Raw genomic sequence first — 17,383 nt, 5'->3', positions numbered from 1 at the left:
TACATCTGCAAGGCTAGAAAGACTAATTAGCAAGTATAATAGTGAAGAACACTAAATATGTTTAGGTTCAAAAGACAGCAGTAGTTTCCATGGAAATCGTGGCTCATTTTCTATTCTTTGTTAGTCTACCATCTTTATGAGCTTTTAGAAATAGGAGGCAAATATAACAGGTCTCATTGGATCTGAGTTGGTAGCAATACCAAATATGGATAACTGTTCAAAATAAATAGCTTTAATAAGGCATAATTTACATATCATAAATGTACACATGGTAAGCGTACAAATCAATTACTTTTAGTAAACTTATGGAGTTTTGTGACCATCACCATAATCTTGTTTTAGAACATTTCAGTCATTACAAAAAATTCCCTCGAGCCGGTTAGCAATATCCACCTTCAATGCTCCAGCCACAGGCAGGAGATTTACATTCAGTCTCTAAGTTTGCCCTTTCTGGGCATATAAATTGAATCATATGGTATGAAGTTTTGGTGTTTGGCTCCTTTCAGTTTCCAACATTTTGAAGTTTATCTATTTTATCACATGTATCAATCGTTTGAACTTTTTTATTGCTAACTAGCACTCCATTGTTTGGATGTTCTGCATTTTTTTTTTATCCATTGGATTTTTCCCAGTTTTTAAATATTTGCATACAAGTTTGAGTGTGAACATATGATATTTTTTAATGATTTCCTAGAAGTGGAATTGTTCTATGGTAGGTTTCTTTCTAACTATTTAAGAAACTGGCAAATAGTTTTCGAAAATGAGTCTACCATATTACATTCTCGCCAGCAATATCTGAGGGTTCCGCTTTCTCCATATTATTGCCAACACTTGATAATGTTTATTTTTTGGGGTGGGTGTAGATGATAACTCATTGTTTCAACTTCTGTTTTCCTAATGACCTATGGTGATGAGTACATTTCAGTTGGTTATAAACAATGCATATGAACAATGCAATTCATTGGCAATTATGTCATAAACAATGCATATAAACAATGCAAAGAAGTTTGGTGAAATGTCTGTTCAGATACTTTCCCCATTATTTATTTGGTTTGTCTGTCTTCTTACTGAGTTGTATGAATTATTTATATATTTTGGAGACAAGTCCTTTATAGGGTATATGACTTGAATATATTTTCATCTAGTCTGTGTCTTGTGCTTTTAATGAATTATTTTAAGGGGAAAGTATAACATATTAATGGAATTCAGTTTATCAGTATTTCGCTTCTTTATGGACTAGGCTGAGTTCTTCATAGAGTATTAAGAAAAAGTGTCCGACTTTAGCTCAGGTCATGATCTCACGGTTCGTGGTTTTGAGCCCCGTGTCAGGCTCTTTGCTGCCAGCTCAGAGCCTAGAGCCTGTCTTCAGATTTTGTGTCTCCCTTTCTCTCTGACCTTCCTCTTCTCACGCTATCTCTTTTGCTCTCTCAAAAATAAAATAAAATAAAAACATTAAAAAAAAAAAGAATTATCCCGAGGTCACAAAGATTTTCTCTCTTTTTTTTTTTATACCAGAAGCATTATACATTTTGGTTTTTTACCTATTTTATGTTGGGTTTTGTATGGTCTGAGGCAGAAATCCACATTTTTTTTTTGAAACACAAATGGATATCTATTTGTGTAAGTACTTTAAAGAAAAACTCCCATTGAATTGCTTTGTCACGTTTGTCAAAAAGCCATTTATATACCATTAATATAAGGATTATTTTTGGCTATGTAACTATTATTTCACCACTACTATACTTTCTTGCTTATTACTGTTTTATATTAGGTTTTAAACTCTGGTAGTGTAAGCCCACCTTTTCAAAATTGTTTTGGTTATTATAGATCCTTTTAATTTTTATAATATTATATAGTATCAGTCTTCTGGGATTATGATAGGGATTACACTGAAATTATAGATCATTTTGGACAGAAGTGTTATTTTAATAACATTGAGCCATTTCGTTCATGAACATGTAATATTTCTTCATTTACTCATTTCTTCTCTAATATTTTTCAGTAAAGTTTTATAGTTTTCCGTGTAGAAGGCTAGCATGTCTTTTGCTAAGTATGTCCCAAATTGTTTTTCTTTTTGTTGCTTTTATAAATGGTGTTGTTTCTTGATTTCAGTTTTGGACTATTCATTGCAGTTTTATAGAAATACAATTGATTTTTGTATATTGATCTTTTAGCTTATAACCTTGCTAATGTTGCTTTTTGATCTATCAGTTTTCTTGTGTGGAATCCTGGAGATTTTCTGAGGATGCAAGTTCACGTCATCTGCAAATAGAGACAGCTTTATTTCTTCCTTCCCAACTGAAATTGTTAATTGATTTTTTTCTTTATTGCACTTGCTAGAACTTTGTGTACAGTGTTGAACAGAGTAGTGAGAGTAGACATCCTTGCTTTGTTCCTAAAGAATGTTGGCAACTAATTGTAATGAGAAATCAGGGACTCTGCCCTAACCCTGCCATAGAATTCCTTTCCCTCCTCCCCTTTGTTAAGACTCACTGGGAGAGATATTTTGGACTAACATTTTAAAAAGTGGAGCAGAAGTGTTTCAGTATAGCTTTAAAAGAACAACAGCAGCTAGTTAAACTTTATTTTTTCAAATAGTAGTGGATTACAGAGATGAGAGTTACAAGAGAAAATGTAACTGTCATTCGGAGAACATGTGTATTCCACCCTAATCGCTGGAACTTCACCAGATCCTACACGGTGGGCCTTGACATGGAAATTTCTCCTTTCCCATTCGGGGGGACTTCTTTACTTTCATTCTCATTTTAAGAGTATAATTATATACATACAATTTCTCATTGTAAGAGTGCAATTATATATGATACAGTTTCACATTGTAAGCCTCTTAAATTATTTTTAGAGATAAACTGAGTATAAACTTATAGAAATGAATTGTAGATCAGGCAGAATCTCTTCTAAAATCACAATTTCTTCCCAGTAAATTTTAATGAAAGCTTGCATTCATTTCCTCAGTAACAAAGGAAGTGTTTATTGTCAAGGCCAGTTCCACATGAAAATCATCACTCCTCCTGATACCTATCAGGATGAATATTGCTTGCACAATTTTCTTCCTGCTAATGGAGATACATTAGCACATTTTTCTATGCACTCTTCATAAAATTAAATTAAAAGGATTACTGATTGACTCCAGCAGGAGAGGATGAAGACATTCCAGATACTCAACCCATAGGAGAGGAGGACAAATGATAATATCAATTACCATTTAAATTTAATGTGAAATTTAAGGGTGTAAATCCAAAATGTATGAGTTGGCCATGGAAAATCGGACAATAAGAAATGAGATTCATTTAAAAGAATAAGAATTTATACTGATCTCCTAGAAAATTTTCTTGACAAACAGAGTAATGAGAAAAGTATATAAAAGGACAAAGATGTAGAAGTAGTCATGAGAAAAAATGGGCTCCAATCTTAAGTTATTTACATGCTGGACAACCTAGGGAAGTGTCTAAATTTCCTTCATCTTAGCTTCATTGTCCTGAAATGTTATGGATAGTACCTAACATAAAAAGTTGCAGAATTTTTTAAAATTTTTTAAATGTTTGTATTTATTTTTGAGAGAGAGAGAGCATGTGTTGGAGAGGGGCAGAGAGAGAGGGAGACACAGAACCTGAAGCAGGCTTCAGGCTCTGAGCTGTCAGCACAGAGCCTAACGGGGGCCTCAGTCTTGGGAACCTTGAGATCATGACCTGAGCCAAAGTCCAAAACTTAACCAACTGAGCCACCCAGGCTCCCAGATATAATTTTTTAATATAAAAATGTTTAAGACACACAGGTGAAATTCTTGAAATGTTAGTTGCTTTTTATTTACCTCTATTCCTGAAAATGATGCTAAAGAGTATGAGAAAAATCAAATAATGTATTAAATATAAAACAGTATTGGTATGGATACTGAAGCCAAACAGAATTCATCCATTAACAGTCATATATTTTGAGACATCTGACAGAAGTTGAAAACATCTGATGTAATAGGACATTGGCTGAAAATAAGAACAACTCTCTTTTTGTTTAAAGCACAATGAGTGGAATGTTAGACTATCCATAGCTGGTCACCTAGCAACATGTAACATTCCTTGTCCTTTCCAGGTAGTAGTAACAGTGAGACATGAAAATAACCAAAATAATTGCATTATTTCACTCTAAAGAAAAGCATCTCCTGATATATATTGGAAGATAGAAGGTGTTTAACTATGTCGAATACTTCATTCACCACTAGCAAATTGATTTTGATGAGAACAGGTTTAGACTGTAGTGCAAAAATAATCTGGACACCTGAATTTTATCTGTATATCTAAAGTGACTCAGCAAATTCAGAACTCTTCTCAGCTAATCAGTTTCTCAACTCTTCCCCCAAAATAGTGATAATTATAACAAACATGCTACCGGGCTTCTATGCACTTTGTTCTTTATAGAGTTGTATACCAAGATAGGAGTATTAATCCAACTATTTATTCATTTAACAGCTGTATATGTGGTTCATATTTGTAATATAGATATGAAAATACAAAAATGACTGAAGATGTAATACTAAAAAAGTAACAATTTCATGTTGGTAATATATGAAAGATATAAGCATGGCATCACTTTTATGCATCAGTAGAAAAATAAAAGTTATCTTAGACAAAACAAAACATCAAAGGATCCATTTAATCAATCCCCGCTACAGGTTAAATGGTATGCTATGATCTATTGCCTAAGCCAAAACATTTCCTCTCCTTAGTCTTGAGTGAGAAGTGCTGGTTTCCAACACATTTCCTCTATTTTGACGGTTTCTTCTTTTAAAGGCCTAATTGCAATCTCTCCCATCATTCTCCTCTCTGCAACCGAACAGGGTAATGCTCTCAAATCCATCCCTTCTGATTCTAAACCGGGTGCACTGGTGCCAACCAGGTAGGAGATGCACTCCTAGTCACTTACATGGATCAAGAGTGTGGGCTTCCCTCTCGCTTTGCCATATTATCAGGTGTTGCCTTGAGCTCTCAACCTTGCAAAGCTTCATTTTCCTCTTGTATAAACAGACAGGTTTTTTTTCTTTTTCTTTTTCTTTTAATATCCAAAGAAATGATGTAATTTTAAAGCATTTTCTAAGAATAGGATAGAATACAATTATATTACTTTTAACACCCTTATCATTGATGAATTAGACCGACTTGGAGGAAAATGTGTATTTTAGCATTTGTCCATTCAATATTCATTGTTATGTATTGAGTATTGCCTAGATGGCTGTATGCTTGCTATGCATTTTATACCAGAACTTTGGCATTGCAGACCCCAGCTCTTCCTCTGTTTATGCAGGAAATAAGTGCTTTTTTCATGCCCTATATTCCCTTTCATTCCTAACTTCTGCTACTGTTCACTGTGGTAACTTCTATAAACACAAATGTCTCCCAAGTTTTGCTCCCAAGGTAATGTTCATATATACTGTGTGCACAGAAAACAACTTTTATCTTTGTATTTTCTATTGATGTGTACCAAATTAACACAAATTTAATGGCTTAAAACAGCACACCTTTAGTATCTCACAGTTTTCTTGGGTCAAGAAGTCCAGGCACAGCTTACCTGGAATCTCTGGTCAGGACCTCACAATGCTGCAGTCTACATTTTGGCTAGGCTGCAGTCTGTTCTGGAGCTTGGGAATACTCTTCCAGACTAGTGTGGTTATTGGAAGAATTCAGTTCCTCCCATTATGGAACTAGGCTCCCCTTTTCTCCCTGGCTGTCAGCCTAGCCACTCTCAGCATCTAGAAGCTCCTCAGCATCTCGCCTAGTGGTTCCCTCTCTTACCCTCTCACACATGGTGGGTTACTTCTTCAGGGCCAGCAGAAAACTCTCGTCTTAATGGTCTAGGGAATATAATCATTACCTTTGTCAGCTGCTTTTGGTTAGAACCAAATCACATGTTTCTCCTACATTCAACGTGACTCATTGGCAGTCAAGATAAAATATGTCTGCCACATTCTTATGGTATTTCCAGAAGTACAAAAGGAACATTTATTCATAAGTTTTTAACTACAATAGTATTTTTCTTCCTACTTAATCTTTTATTTAAAAAAAACTGGCACTTATTTTGGAGAACTCATCATAACATTATAGTGTTATGAGTTTAAATTAATTTATTTCTACCAATAGGGTTACATGAGTGTTTCCCAATACAAATATTTTCTTTAACGTATATAGTAAATGACGCCACTGCCAGCCCTAGGATGTCATCATAAGATCAGCTTCTAAACAAGTAAACATTAAGGCCATATCTATAAATTGATCCAGTCTTCTATTTTGTAACATCAAATTTCATATCAAAGAATTACTTCATTTTGGAAGTAATGCTAAATGAATTTTTAAAAATTATTTCCTTCTATCGAAGTATCATGCAAACCCCTCACATTTTTTGTCTTTATGATTCTAATTTTGCATTTGCCTTATATAAGCCAAAATAAAGAAAAAAATCCTCTGTTATTGAATGAACAAAACATGATTTTTTTAAGTGTGGCAGTCCTAGGAAATTTCTTGGTGGAGATTATTTCTAAAGTATTTCAGGAAGAGAAAACATGTATCCTTAATAAAATTACATTACCAGTATACAAAACTATCTTTGATTTGAAAGATGTTGATCAACAAGACCAGACTGCCAGTGTCTTTTGATATTTATTTGTGACTTTTTTGCATATATGTAATCTTTTATATCTATATGTGTGTATATATATGGAAGGTGTGTGTGTGTGTGTGTGTGTGTGTGTGTGTGTGTGTGTGTGTGTGTCTTTGTTATTTCTGATGCCATTGGCTGGTCATGGGGCAATTCATTGTGGACCCATCTCCTCTACTGTGCTGTGGTATGAATAGCCTTCTATACATGCTTTGTGTAACATTTTTACCTTACTATTAACTAACATTGCATTAGAAAAGACAAAAGTGAACTTTTTTCATGGAAATGTGACAAATATTCTCTTTGAGTCTTTCATATACGTAAAGGGTATATATTTAAAACAAACCAAAAAAAAGGATTCTATACAACAATTGGCTGTATAGAAAAAGGTAATGGGAATAGTTGAGTTTGTAATTTGTAGACTGAGGTTTAGAGTCAGATTAGATTTGGTACTAATGTGATGTTTCCTTTTTGATGCTGTTGGAAACAGTAAGTAGGGATTGCTATTAAGATAATTGGTATCTGTTGTATTTATAGTAATGTTTTTCTCAGAAAGAGTAAAAACTAGTAAAGATAAAGGAAAATAGTGAAGTAATGAAAAATATTCTTTAGGTCTTTAGATTGAAGTATTAATGAATTAATGTAACATTTGATAAGACACTAAGAGGAAATTACTATGTTTTTAATATAAGTTGGTTTATTTTCCTAAATGTTTACATAGATAATTTATAACTGAAATTAGTAGGTGAAAGAATATAAAAATAAATGTCATAGCCTCACTCAGGATTATAATTAATGTGTAAACTATAAAAATAGGTTTAATTGAACTATTGTTTGGAGAATTTTTCATTATCCTTCATACTTCATTAGCATTAATATTTATATAGATAATCTTTCTTCTTCTTCAGCCCAATGAATGGCATGACTAAATTGCAATTTGCCATTATCTTGAGATTATTGTGAATAATAAACTCCAAGACTTCTATTCATAAGATAGTATGTTCCCTTATAAAATTATCCTTTTGCTGTTGCTTAGATGTAACATGTGATAGTGTCAAAATGAACCAAAGATTTTAATTTTGTCTAAATTTAATGGTCTAATCATTATAGTATCATAATATTTCATATATTATTAAGGTGAAAAAAACTTTCTTTTTAAAACTTTAAAATACCAGAGCTTGTAATGTAACATGTTAATAAACAGATAATTTAAACTAGATTTAAGCTTTAAATTTAAATACAAATATAAAGATTTTTCCTTAATATGTTTATGTTTGTTTTATACACAGCTTATTTTATTTGTGTTTTATTTCAACTTTATTGATGTATCATGGACTTATAAATTTGTAAGATATTTAAAGTGCACACTGTGAGGATTTGACTTACGTATATATTGTGAAAGGATCCCTCCCATCTAGTTAATTAAGACATTCATCACCTCAGGTATTTATAGTTTGGTGTGTATGTAGGAACATTTAATTTCTACTCTCTTAGTAAATTTCACTGATACAATACAGTGTTAAAACCATAGTCACAATGTTTTACATTAGATCTTCAGACCTTTTTCATCTGATAGCCCCTGGCAACCACTTTTCCACTCTCTGTTTCTATAAGTTTGAATTTTTCCCCCACACATATATGTGATGTAATATTTGTCTTTCTCTAATTTATTTCACTGAGCATAATGCCCTCAAGGTTTATCTCCATTGTCCCAAATGGCAGGATTTCCCTTATTCTCATGGCTGAATAATATTCCTTTGAGTGTGTGTGTGTGTGTGTGTGTGTGTGTGTGTGTGTGTGTGGTGTTTGAGTGTGTGTATTATATTCACCACATCTTCTTTATCCAGTCATCTGTCACTAAACACTTAAGTTGTTTTCATATCTTAGCTATTGTGAATAATGCTATAATGAACATGGTAGTACAGATATCTCTTTGATAGCCTGTTTTACATCCTTTGGATATACACTTAGAACTGGGATTACTGGATCATAGGATAGTTCTATTTTTAATATTTGAGAAAGCTCCATACAGTTTTCTGTGGTGAGTGTAACCAATTTACATTCCCTCCAGCAGTACACCAGGGTTCCCTTTTCTCCACATCTTTGCCAACACTGGTTATCTCTTGTATTTTTGATGATTGCTAATCTAACAGATGTGTGGTATTATATCACATTTTGGCTTTGTTTGCATTTCCTGAATGATTCATGATATTGAGCACCTTTTCACATACCTTATGGCATTTGTATGCCTTTTTGGAAAAATGTCTAGTTTTTCTGCCTATTTTTAAATCAGATTGTTTATCTGTTTGCTACTGAGTTTTGTGTGTGTGTGTATATATATACACATATATATGTTTTTATATTTTTTATATTAACCCCTTATCAGGGATGTGATTTGTAAATATTCTTTCCTATTCTATAGGTTGACTTTCATTTTGGTGGTATTTCATGAATCCTTTAATCTATTTTCACTCTTTTTCATTCTTTTTCCTCATTGCTCCTCCTCTTAGGTGACTTTCACTGCCCTGTGTTCAAGTTAATCTATCTTTTCTCCACTTCCTTGGTGTGATATGAAACCCCTCTATGAATTTGGCAGTTTGTTTATTTTATTCTTCAGCTCTGTGATTTCTGTGTGGTACTTTCTTATATATTCTGTTTGTTGAAATTTTCACTTTGTTCATGCATTGTTCTCCTAACTTCATTGAACATCATTATGACATTATTTGGAACTTCATATCAACTTTTCTTCATTGTATTAAGGTCCTTCTCTTAAGTTTTATCTTGTTCTCTTGTTTGGAACACATTTCCCTGTTTCTTCAATTTTTTTGACTCTCTGAGTTGGTTTATAAGCATTAGATAAAACAATCATTGCTTGTAGGCTTGATGCAGTGGTTTCATGTAGGATTTAAACATTATGATTCGAGGGTGCCTGAGTGGCTTAGTCAGTTAAGTGTTCAACTTCAGACTTTACCTCAAGTTATGATCTCCTGGTTTGTGGATTCCAACCCCATGTCAGGCTCTATGCTGACAGCTCAGAACCTGGAGCCTGCTTCAGATTCTCTGTCTGTCTGTCTGTCTCTCTCTCTCCTGGTACTCTGCGTCTGTTTCTCTAAAATACACAAATGTTAAAGAAATGTAAACATTATGATTCAGCCTGGCCTGTGCTCTTGGTTGTCTCTTAAATCTTAATGATTGCTTAAACTGCTTTCTTTGTTCTTAATGGCTCCCAGTAGTTGAAGGTGTGCCAAACCTGTTTTGATGTGGCTTTTTGTTTTGTTTTGTTTTGTTTTGTTTTCTCTTTGACCCATTATGTAGGAGTCACTCAGCTAGTTTCTGGATTTTTTTCAGAGGGAATTGCTCCACGTGTAGCTGTAGATTCGGTGTGTCCATGGGACGAGGTGAGTTCAGGAGCCTCCTATGTTGTCATCTTGGACTGGAACATTAAAAGTGACTACGTGATAGTATTCTTACCACATAATTAAAACATACATAGAGATTTGAAAAGACTGGTATATTTAAATTGTAATCCTAAGGTTATTACGGCAATACTTTTTCCAGATGATTTGCTACCTTCATCGCTGAACTCTTTTCTTGTAAATATTCCCTACATACTTCAAAAGATTTTTGAAAGTTAGACTTCTCTGTAAGACCCCCTTAGTAACATCTCTGCTTATCTGTTGTGAAATTACTGTAATTTCTGACAACCTTTTTTTAAAGCTTCGTGTTCTCTTTGGTCTCTCTACCTGCCATGCTGTTCACTTGGGCAAAACCATTGTATTTTCAAGGCATCTAACTAGGGAAGCATTTTATTAACGTTTTGAGATAGAATAGAAGCAGAGAGTTGAAAGGATTTTAAGTTGATAAAGATTTGTCAAAAGTTGAAAAACAGTGATAATATATAAACATCACTTATCAAGGACCATTTAAATATAAGCATTTCAGAGAAAAATTAATGTTGCTTCTTGAGTTTTCCAAATCTTCTGTTGCATTCTGCAATTTAGATGTGAGAGGGTGTATTTTATCTTTATAGAAGTATTTTTGTTAGTTTATCTGCATTTACTACATATCAAAGTTAAAGCTATAGAAATGTTAAGTCAAAATTTCCAAGTTTAAATAATTAGAAATCATATAAAATAAACTTATTTTGTCCCCACTAGGATGCATGTAACTACTATAACATAAGCAAAAACAAAACATTATACTTTCTGAGTCTTTTTATTTTCTATATTATTTTATCATAATTTTTAATATTTCTATGTTACTTTATTATATACATGAAAAATGATAGCAGCAAGTACAGCAATGTCAACCAAAGCAACAGGAATTCTGGAAAATTTACTGTGTGCTTGCAGTGGTTTCTTTATATATAAAATTTCATTTCTCACAGTATTGTCTTGGCTGTACATTCCTTTCATTTTACCAAAGATACTAAGGCATATAACATGTACTTGTAAGCTGTTTTGAGTATGAGAATTAAGTGGTATGAGGATGTATATTTTACAAAATTAAATGAATGCTGCATTGTGTTACTTTATAATGGATATAATTATAATTTTCTTTCACTGATCCTTGACTACAGGGTTCTAGGTGTATTCATTCATCAAAAATCAAATGGTACTAGGAATCCAACTGCTTATCCCTTAAGGCATTTTCATCTAAAGAATGAAACTATAACCAAATCTTTAAATATAGTCACTTATACCAATTAATAGATTTTAGAGCTCCATAACTACTCTTTTAGCTCTATCTTTACAAGGTGTAATAATTCCATGTGTAGATTCTGAGTATATGAAATGCCATTTATTATATAATGCTGAAATTGTTTTTCATGGGCTATGTTTATATTTTATTTTTTAAGCTTAAAAGAAATCAGTAAAACCAAATCACTGAGCACTCTACTGTACTCTTCTAAGTGTAGCATTATAATAAATTTTGATATAAAGAATGATCTTGAACATATGCCTATATGCTAAGGAAATGTCATAAGTCATCTTTTGGGATCTCAGACTGTCCATGTCTTAAAATTGATATGGATACACCAACCACATTAGAAATTCATTATCTGTGTGCGTTTTTATGAAAAGTTTAGCAAGTGGTAAATTACAGCTCTGAGTGATTCAGTCATGAAGTGAAACCACATCTTTAATAAACTATTATTACTTTTAACAGTTAAATTTTGTGGCCAGCTATTTTAAAACTCTCATTTTGTAATTTCCAAAATATCCTTAACACACTAAAAAAAGTGGCTAAATTAGTTGAATAAAGAGTGGATAATAACATCTTCATCTGTTTCCCTTTGTTTGTATCTCCCTAATTTGTATCTTACTCTACAATCAATCCTGGATGACGTTCTGAAGTCACCCAGTTATATTCTATGTGTATTTAGATTAATCTCTACTAATGGTGGCAGAAATGGACCAAGAAACTGGTGACAGAAAAGCTTCATAAGTGAGGCCACAGAAAGCTAGTATCTTATTTAACTCTGACCCATTGACAAAAGCAGGAAACTAAGATGCATACGGTTGATTTGTTTGGTTTTTGTTTTTGTTTTGAGACTCAATCTTCAGAACCCTTACCCTGGTAGAAAAGTAGAAAGAGGGAGCAAGTAGGAAGGAAAGAGAGGGAGAAAAGAGCATAAAAACAAGGAAGTAGGGGAGGAAGAAAAGGAGAGAGGCAGTTCATTTGGAAATACCTAATAACCTGGAAATGACGTTTTACCGAAGTATATCCCGCATAAATGGCAGAAGGGCTCCATGGCCAGAGTCCAGCTCCAGCAGGTCCAGGGCTCCCTGAGGGATGAAGGGTGTCTGGGGAAAGAGAGTGAGAGCCTGGGCTTTCTTTCTGATCAGGAGGCAGGCTACTTTACCCTGACCCAAGAGTCAGCTTTACTTATTGAAAAAATGTATGGGGTACAAAACAGAAGTGGCAATTGCCTTAGACAATAATTTATGATAACAAATTCTTTGGTATGTAAACATTTCCCAGAACATAGATATGTGGAAGACTCATGCATAACCTTTATCAATAGCTGACTAGATGTTTATCATATGGGATAGGAAGGGATCTTTAGCATTCAAATACTAGGCAAAGTTTTTAGCATAGCAAAAGCAAGAGTTAGGTCTTTGTGAGCAGAGGTCAATAGCCTGTTTTCTGAGGGGAGGAAACGTGTTCTCAGGAAATGTAACATTTGCTCCTATAATCACAAAAGAAGAAACTCCTATAGCAAGTTTTTTCACAAGGTACAATTCACACTTTTTTAACATAAGAAGGCAAGTCACTCCTGAGATCAGTCAGTCAGGTGCCTTGGGGGTCAGTGCTCAAGCGGGGGTTGAGTGGGGGTTGAGTGGGTGCAGACACAGGTGGGAAGGTGGGCGGCCTTGCAAACCTGCCTTACTTCAGAGGTGGCTCCCAGCACTCCATAACCCCGCGCTACTGGTTGTTGAATGTTTGTACTATATGGATGTTTACCATATTATTCTTTTGAAGAGTAAAGTGGGAAGAAAACAGGATGTGTAAGAAAGCTGGCTTTTAAAATTTAGAGATTTTGAAAGAGTTGAAAGTGGGCCTTTAATCACTGAATAGAAAGAATGTTAATTTAAAGAAATAATTAATTGTATCTTGATTTAAGAAGAGTTCTGCTTTCTTTTAGTACTTTTAAAATATCCTTGGCATTAGTAACAAAAATATATCCGATGCTATATATATTCACTTGCTAATTTTAGGTGATTATAAAGTAAGTATAAACTTAAAACATCAACAGTTCATTTCTATCACAATTCATTTTCACATAATAATCATTCTTCATCTTTTTATCCATGTAGCTAATTACAGAAAAATCTATTTTATGAAATAAAAAAGTTTACTAAGTTGTTTATTAGTCAAGAATTTTATGTTGTCTTGCAATAACTGCCATGTTAATGCACAATGTTAATTGATGAGTTAAGGCTAAAAAGTGAATAGTAATTCATAAATTATTATTGTATTTTGATTTTATCAGTTGTAATCATTTATGATTGATTCATGTCTTCTCAATTTATGATAGCTATTACTGCCTTTTTAAGTGAAATGCTCCTCAGTTCCATAAGTGAATGTATGCTCCGGAGTTTCTTATACTGAGAATATCTTTATACAATATTTTTACAAAGTATCTGGTCAAAGTTATTTGTTCTACAGTGTTCTATATCATTGAATTCAAAATTTTTTTTAATATCAGGGGATTCATTGTAGATTCTATAAAAATCTCATAATATCCTATTTCATATCAAGTGCTCTTTAATTCAGAACAATGTCCTTTTGTTATTGGTGTCCAGTCCCAACATTCAGGTTGCAGATAGCTTCTGGGCACGACAGCCCATTTTTTTGTGCCCCTTATAACTCATGGTAACTGTTGTCCCTTTAAATTATTACTAGTAATTTTCTACTTTTTCAATACAGGTAATGGATTAGGAATTAAAATTGTGGGTGGCAAAGAAATCCCTGGACACAATGGAGAAATTGGAGCCTATATTGCCAAAATTCTTCCTGGAGGAAGTGCAGAACAGACAGGGAAACTTATGGAAGGTAAGAATAGGGATTTCATTGTTGACTAAATGATCATACTTATATTAAATATATTTTAATTTAATATGCAAGTTTTCTCTTTGTTTACTGTCTAGGTAACCCTCTCTTCTCATGGTTATGAAATTTTGGTATAGTAATATAAAAGAAAATGTGTTCACAACTATATTCAATTTCTTTTCAATTGCATTGTCCTTTTGGCAGTTAAGTTTGCTCTGGGAATATCTTATTTAAGAAGCACTAATTAGTCAATATTGTTTACTGACTTAGGCAATATTATTAAAACCACTTTGGTTACTAGGATTCATTTTTTATAAATACTAAGAAAATTTATATTGAAATCAGAGCTGTAAAAATACCACATGATTTCATTGCACACTAAAGTTGGGTCAGCAAACTATGAACAGCCCACAGGCCAAATCTATCTGCTGTTTGTTTCTTTAAAGAGTGTTTTCTTGGAACACAGCCAGGATCATGAATTTACATGTTGAACATGGGCATTTTCCCACTACAAAAAGTACTACATTCATGACAGAGATGAAATGGTGTACAAAAACTAAAATATATATTCTGTGGCTCTTTACAGAAAAAAATTACCAACTCCTGTGCTAGGTTACTATCTACTTTTAGGTACTATCCACCTTATTACATCAAAAACATGTTAAAATAATGAACTTTACAGATCTATCTAAAGGGCTGTAAAACATATTTTATTAGTTTCTTTCAAATGTTATAACATGTTCGGTTCTCAAAATGCAAAATGATTATTTTCACTTGTTAATTAGAATATATGGTTGTTTGCATTTTCTAAACTCTAACATATAGCTTGCAAGCTTTCAGTGATACTATTTATAATGAATATTGTTTTATCACAAAACAGATTCAGCCTATCATTTTATTTACTCTAAATAAAATACTCATTTGGAAGGTGGGGTTATTGTAGTCATTTCCTAATTTTATAAAATGTTGTCTGTTGTTTAAAATTTTAATTATGCTAAAATGATTCACTGTTATTTTCTTCATTGTATTGGAACCTCCCCAAAATGTCCCTGGGGATTTTGATAGATTATTAGAATAAACAGAATTTTAGGTGTTATTTATTCATCACGCATGAATAGTGGAGCCAGCTGATACCAACTAAGATATGCTCTTCCTAACCACATTCGGTGATTCACATTGATGGCTTGAACTGGTCTTGGTGGGAGGATTCAGAATGTGGAAACAGATCAGTGTGATAAATCAGGCCTGTTTCCTTGGTTATCTGCTTCTTGGTTTTCAGAATACCAGATTACCAGGACATCCCCTAATATGTAACTGAAAGCATATTTTTAAAAATATTCCAATGTCCTACATAAAACAGGGAAAGGGAGGTAGGAGAATTAGCCAGATAGCTAAAAGAAGTAAAAACTATATGAATCAAGGTATAATAATTCTGAGCAAACTACTGAGTCTGTACAAAGTTTCTATAACAGTAATCCCATCATGCCTGATGCTACTCTTTGATGTTGCAGTCTACTTAAACTGTAGAAATTGAGACCTTTTTCTTTTCAATTGAGACCATTTTTAACAATGGAGTCAGATGACCACTTTCATACAGCATACTCCAGAAGGAAAGGTATATGCTGTTTTTATTTTAAAATAAAAATTGCAGCAACTGTTTGTTTTATAGTTTTTCAAAGATACCTAAATACAGATAAATTTTCATACTCTTGTCTGTAATTACACCATGGAAACTGGCAAAAATTACAAATCAGGGTGATTTGAAAGACATTTTCAGTGAAGCATATTGTGATGAAATGATATTCTTTGTACTTCGTAGCCTATGCGGCCATTTTTTAAGTCTATAGATACATTTGTGATTTCACAAGCTCAAACTGCCACTAAAATTTTCATTATTTTTGGAACCATTGGTTTTTCAGTTTATCTAATTGGGTTGAGTGGGAAATCATTAAAAGCTACATGTATATTATTTAAGATTTTATTTTAATTAATTATTAATTCTTGCAAATATTTGCCAAAATGCCAAACCAGACCTTTCTGTGAGTGTAGATCCTCTGGTTAGAGTCCAATTGTATAATGCATACCCATAATTTGTTATTTACGATATCCTGCTTCGCTTAATTGACTTTTACAACATAGGTCTTTAATAAAACGCTTGACAGTATTTCTCTTAGATTCATGATGCTGTCTTGGTTCAATACTTAGATCCTACTTTTGAAATATTAAATATTTTAAGAAGTTACTTTAACATACAAGAAATCACTTTTCTTCCATACACAAGGCTCTGTACTACCAGGCAAAAATAATAAGGTTCATTCCTTTAATGTCCAAAGATGAACTGACTAGAAGGTCAGTCCAAATGGGAATACACAAGGAAAATATTGTTTGACCAATTTATTTCTGGATACATATCTATATGTATTTATACTTACGTAGTTTTTGTTTTGTCTGTATCTGGGTGTTTTATTCATACATGGCATTCTTGGAACCATCACCTTCAGTCTCTAATAGATTATCATGCAATTTCAGAGCAGTATATTGGTTAAGACACAACTCTGATTTTTATGTCTGATGTGAGGTAATACCAAATGTGTATCACTGGAGTCTTGTGGATTTTTTAATATTTAAAAATTTTTATGGCCATCACAAACTTTTATTTATTGAAGGCAATATAGACTGTTAATTCTCCGTAGTTTGAGATTCTTTCTAAGGAAAAAATATATACATAAATATGTAGATATAGATAGATAAAACATGTACTTGTGTGTATTTAATTTTACTTCTCTGTCTGTAGAATGAATTCCCGGTAGACTTAGGAATTGATTTCGTTTCTTCCAAGTGCATCATTCTGCATTTCTAAATACAAAAGTGTATACTCTGAGCCTTTATGATTTAAAATTGTCTTCTGCTTGATTTAAAATATACCGGAATGACATTTGGTTGACCACAGAATTCTTAGACTACATTTTCCCCCCACTCCATACAATGACGCTCTTGTTAAAACACAGGTTGGCTCTATGGTTTTTCCTAAGTTTGGTTATTTGTCTTACAATAGACTTTTCAGGCTCAGGAGGGTCTTCCATGTGTAAGCTCCTACAGCACTCAATGGCATGGATTCTGACTGTTGACTTTCGGAAAAGCAAGAGTATTTTCAGGTTTTCTCTAG

At 33.1% G+C, this 17,383-nt stretch overlaps 1 protein-coding gene across 1 annotated transcript in view; it reads left to right on the top strand.

Annotated features, from left to right (window-relative positions):
- PCLO (piccolo presynaptic cytomatrix protein) overlaps positions 1 to 17,383 on the top strand; it is a 411,647-nt gene that overhangs the window by 286,582 nt on the left and 107,682 nt on the right. The window contains exon 11 of the mRNA XM_029928192.1: positions 14,095 to 14,220. Within this exon, the coding sequence (XP_029784052.1) occupies positions 14,095 to 14,220 (126 nt within the window). The remainder of the gene's footprint in view (positions 1 to 14,094; positions 14,221 to 17,383) is intronic.

The sequence above is a fragment of the Suricata suricatta genome, chromosome 2 (genome assembly GCF_006229205.1).
Source record: "Suricata suricatta isolate VVHF042 chromosome 2, meerkat_22Aug2017_6uvM2_HiC, whole genome shotgun sequence".
Classification (NCBI taxonomy): Eukaryota; Metazoa; Chordata; class Mammalia; order Carnivora; family Herpestidae; genus Suricata; species Suricata suricatta.
This window is presented reverse-complemented; position numbering and strand designations above follow the sequence as displayed.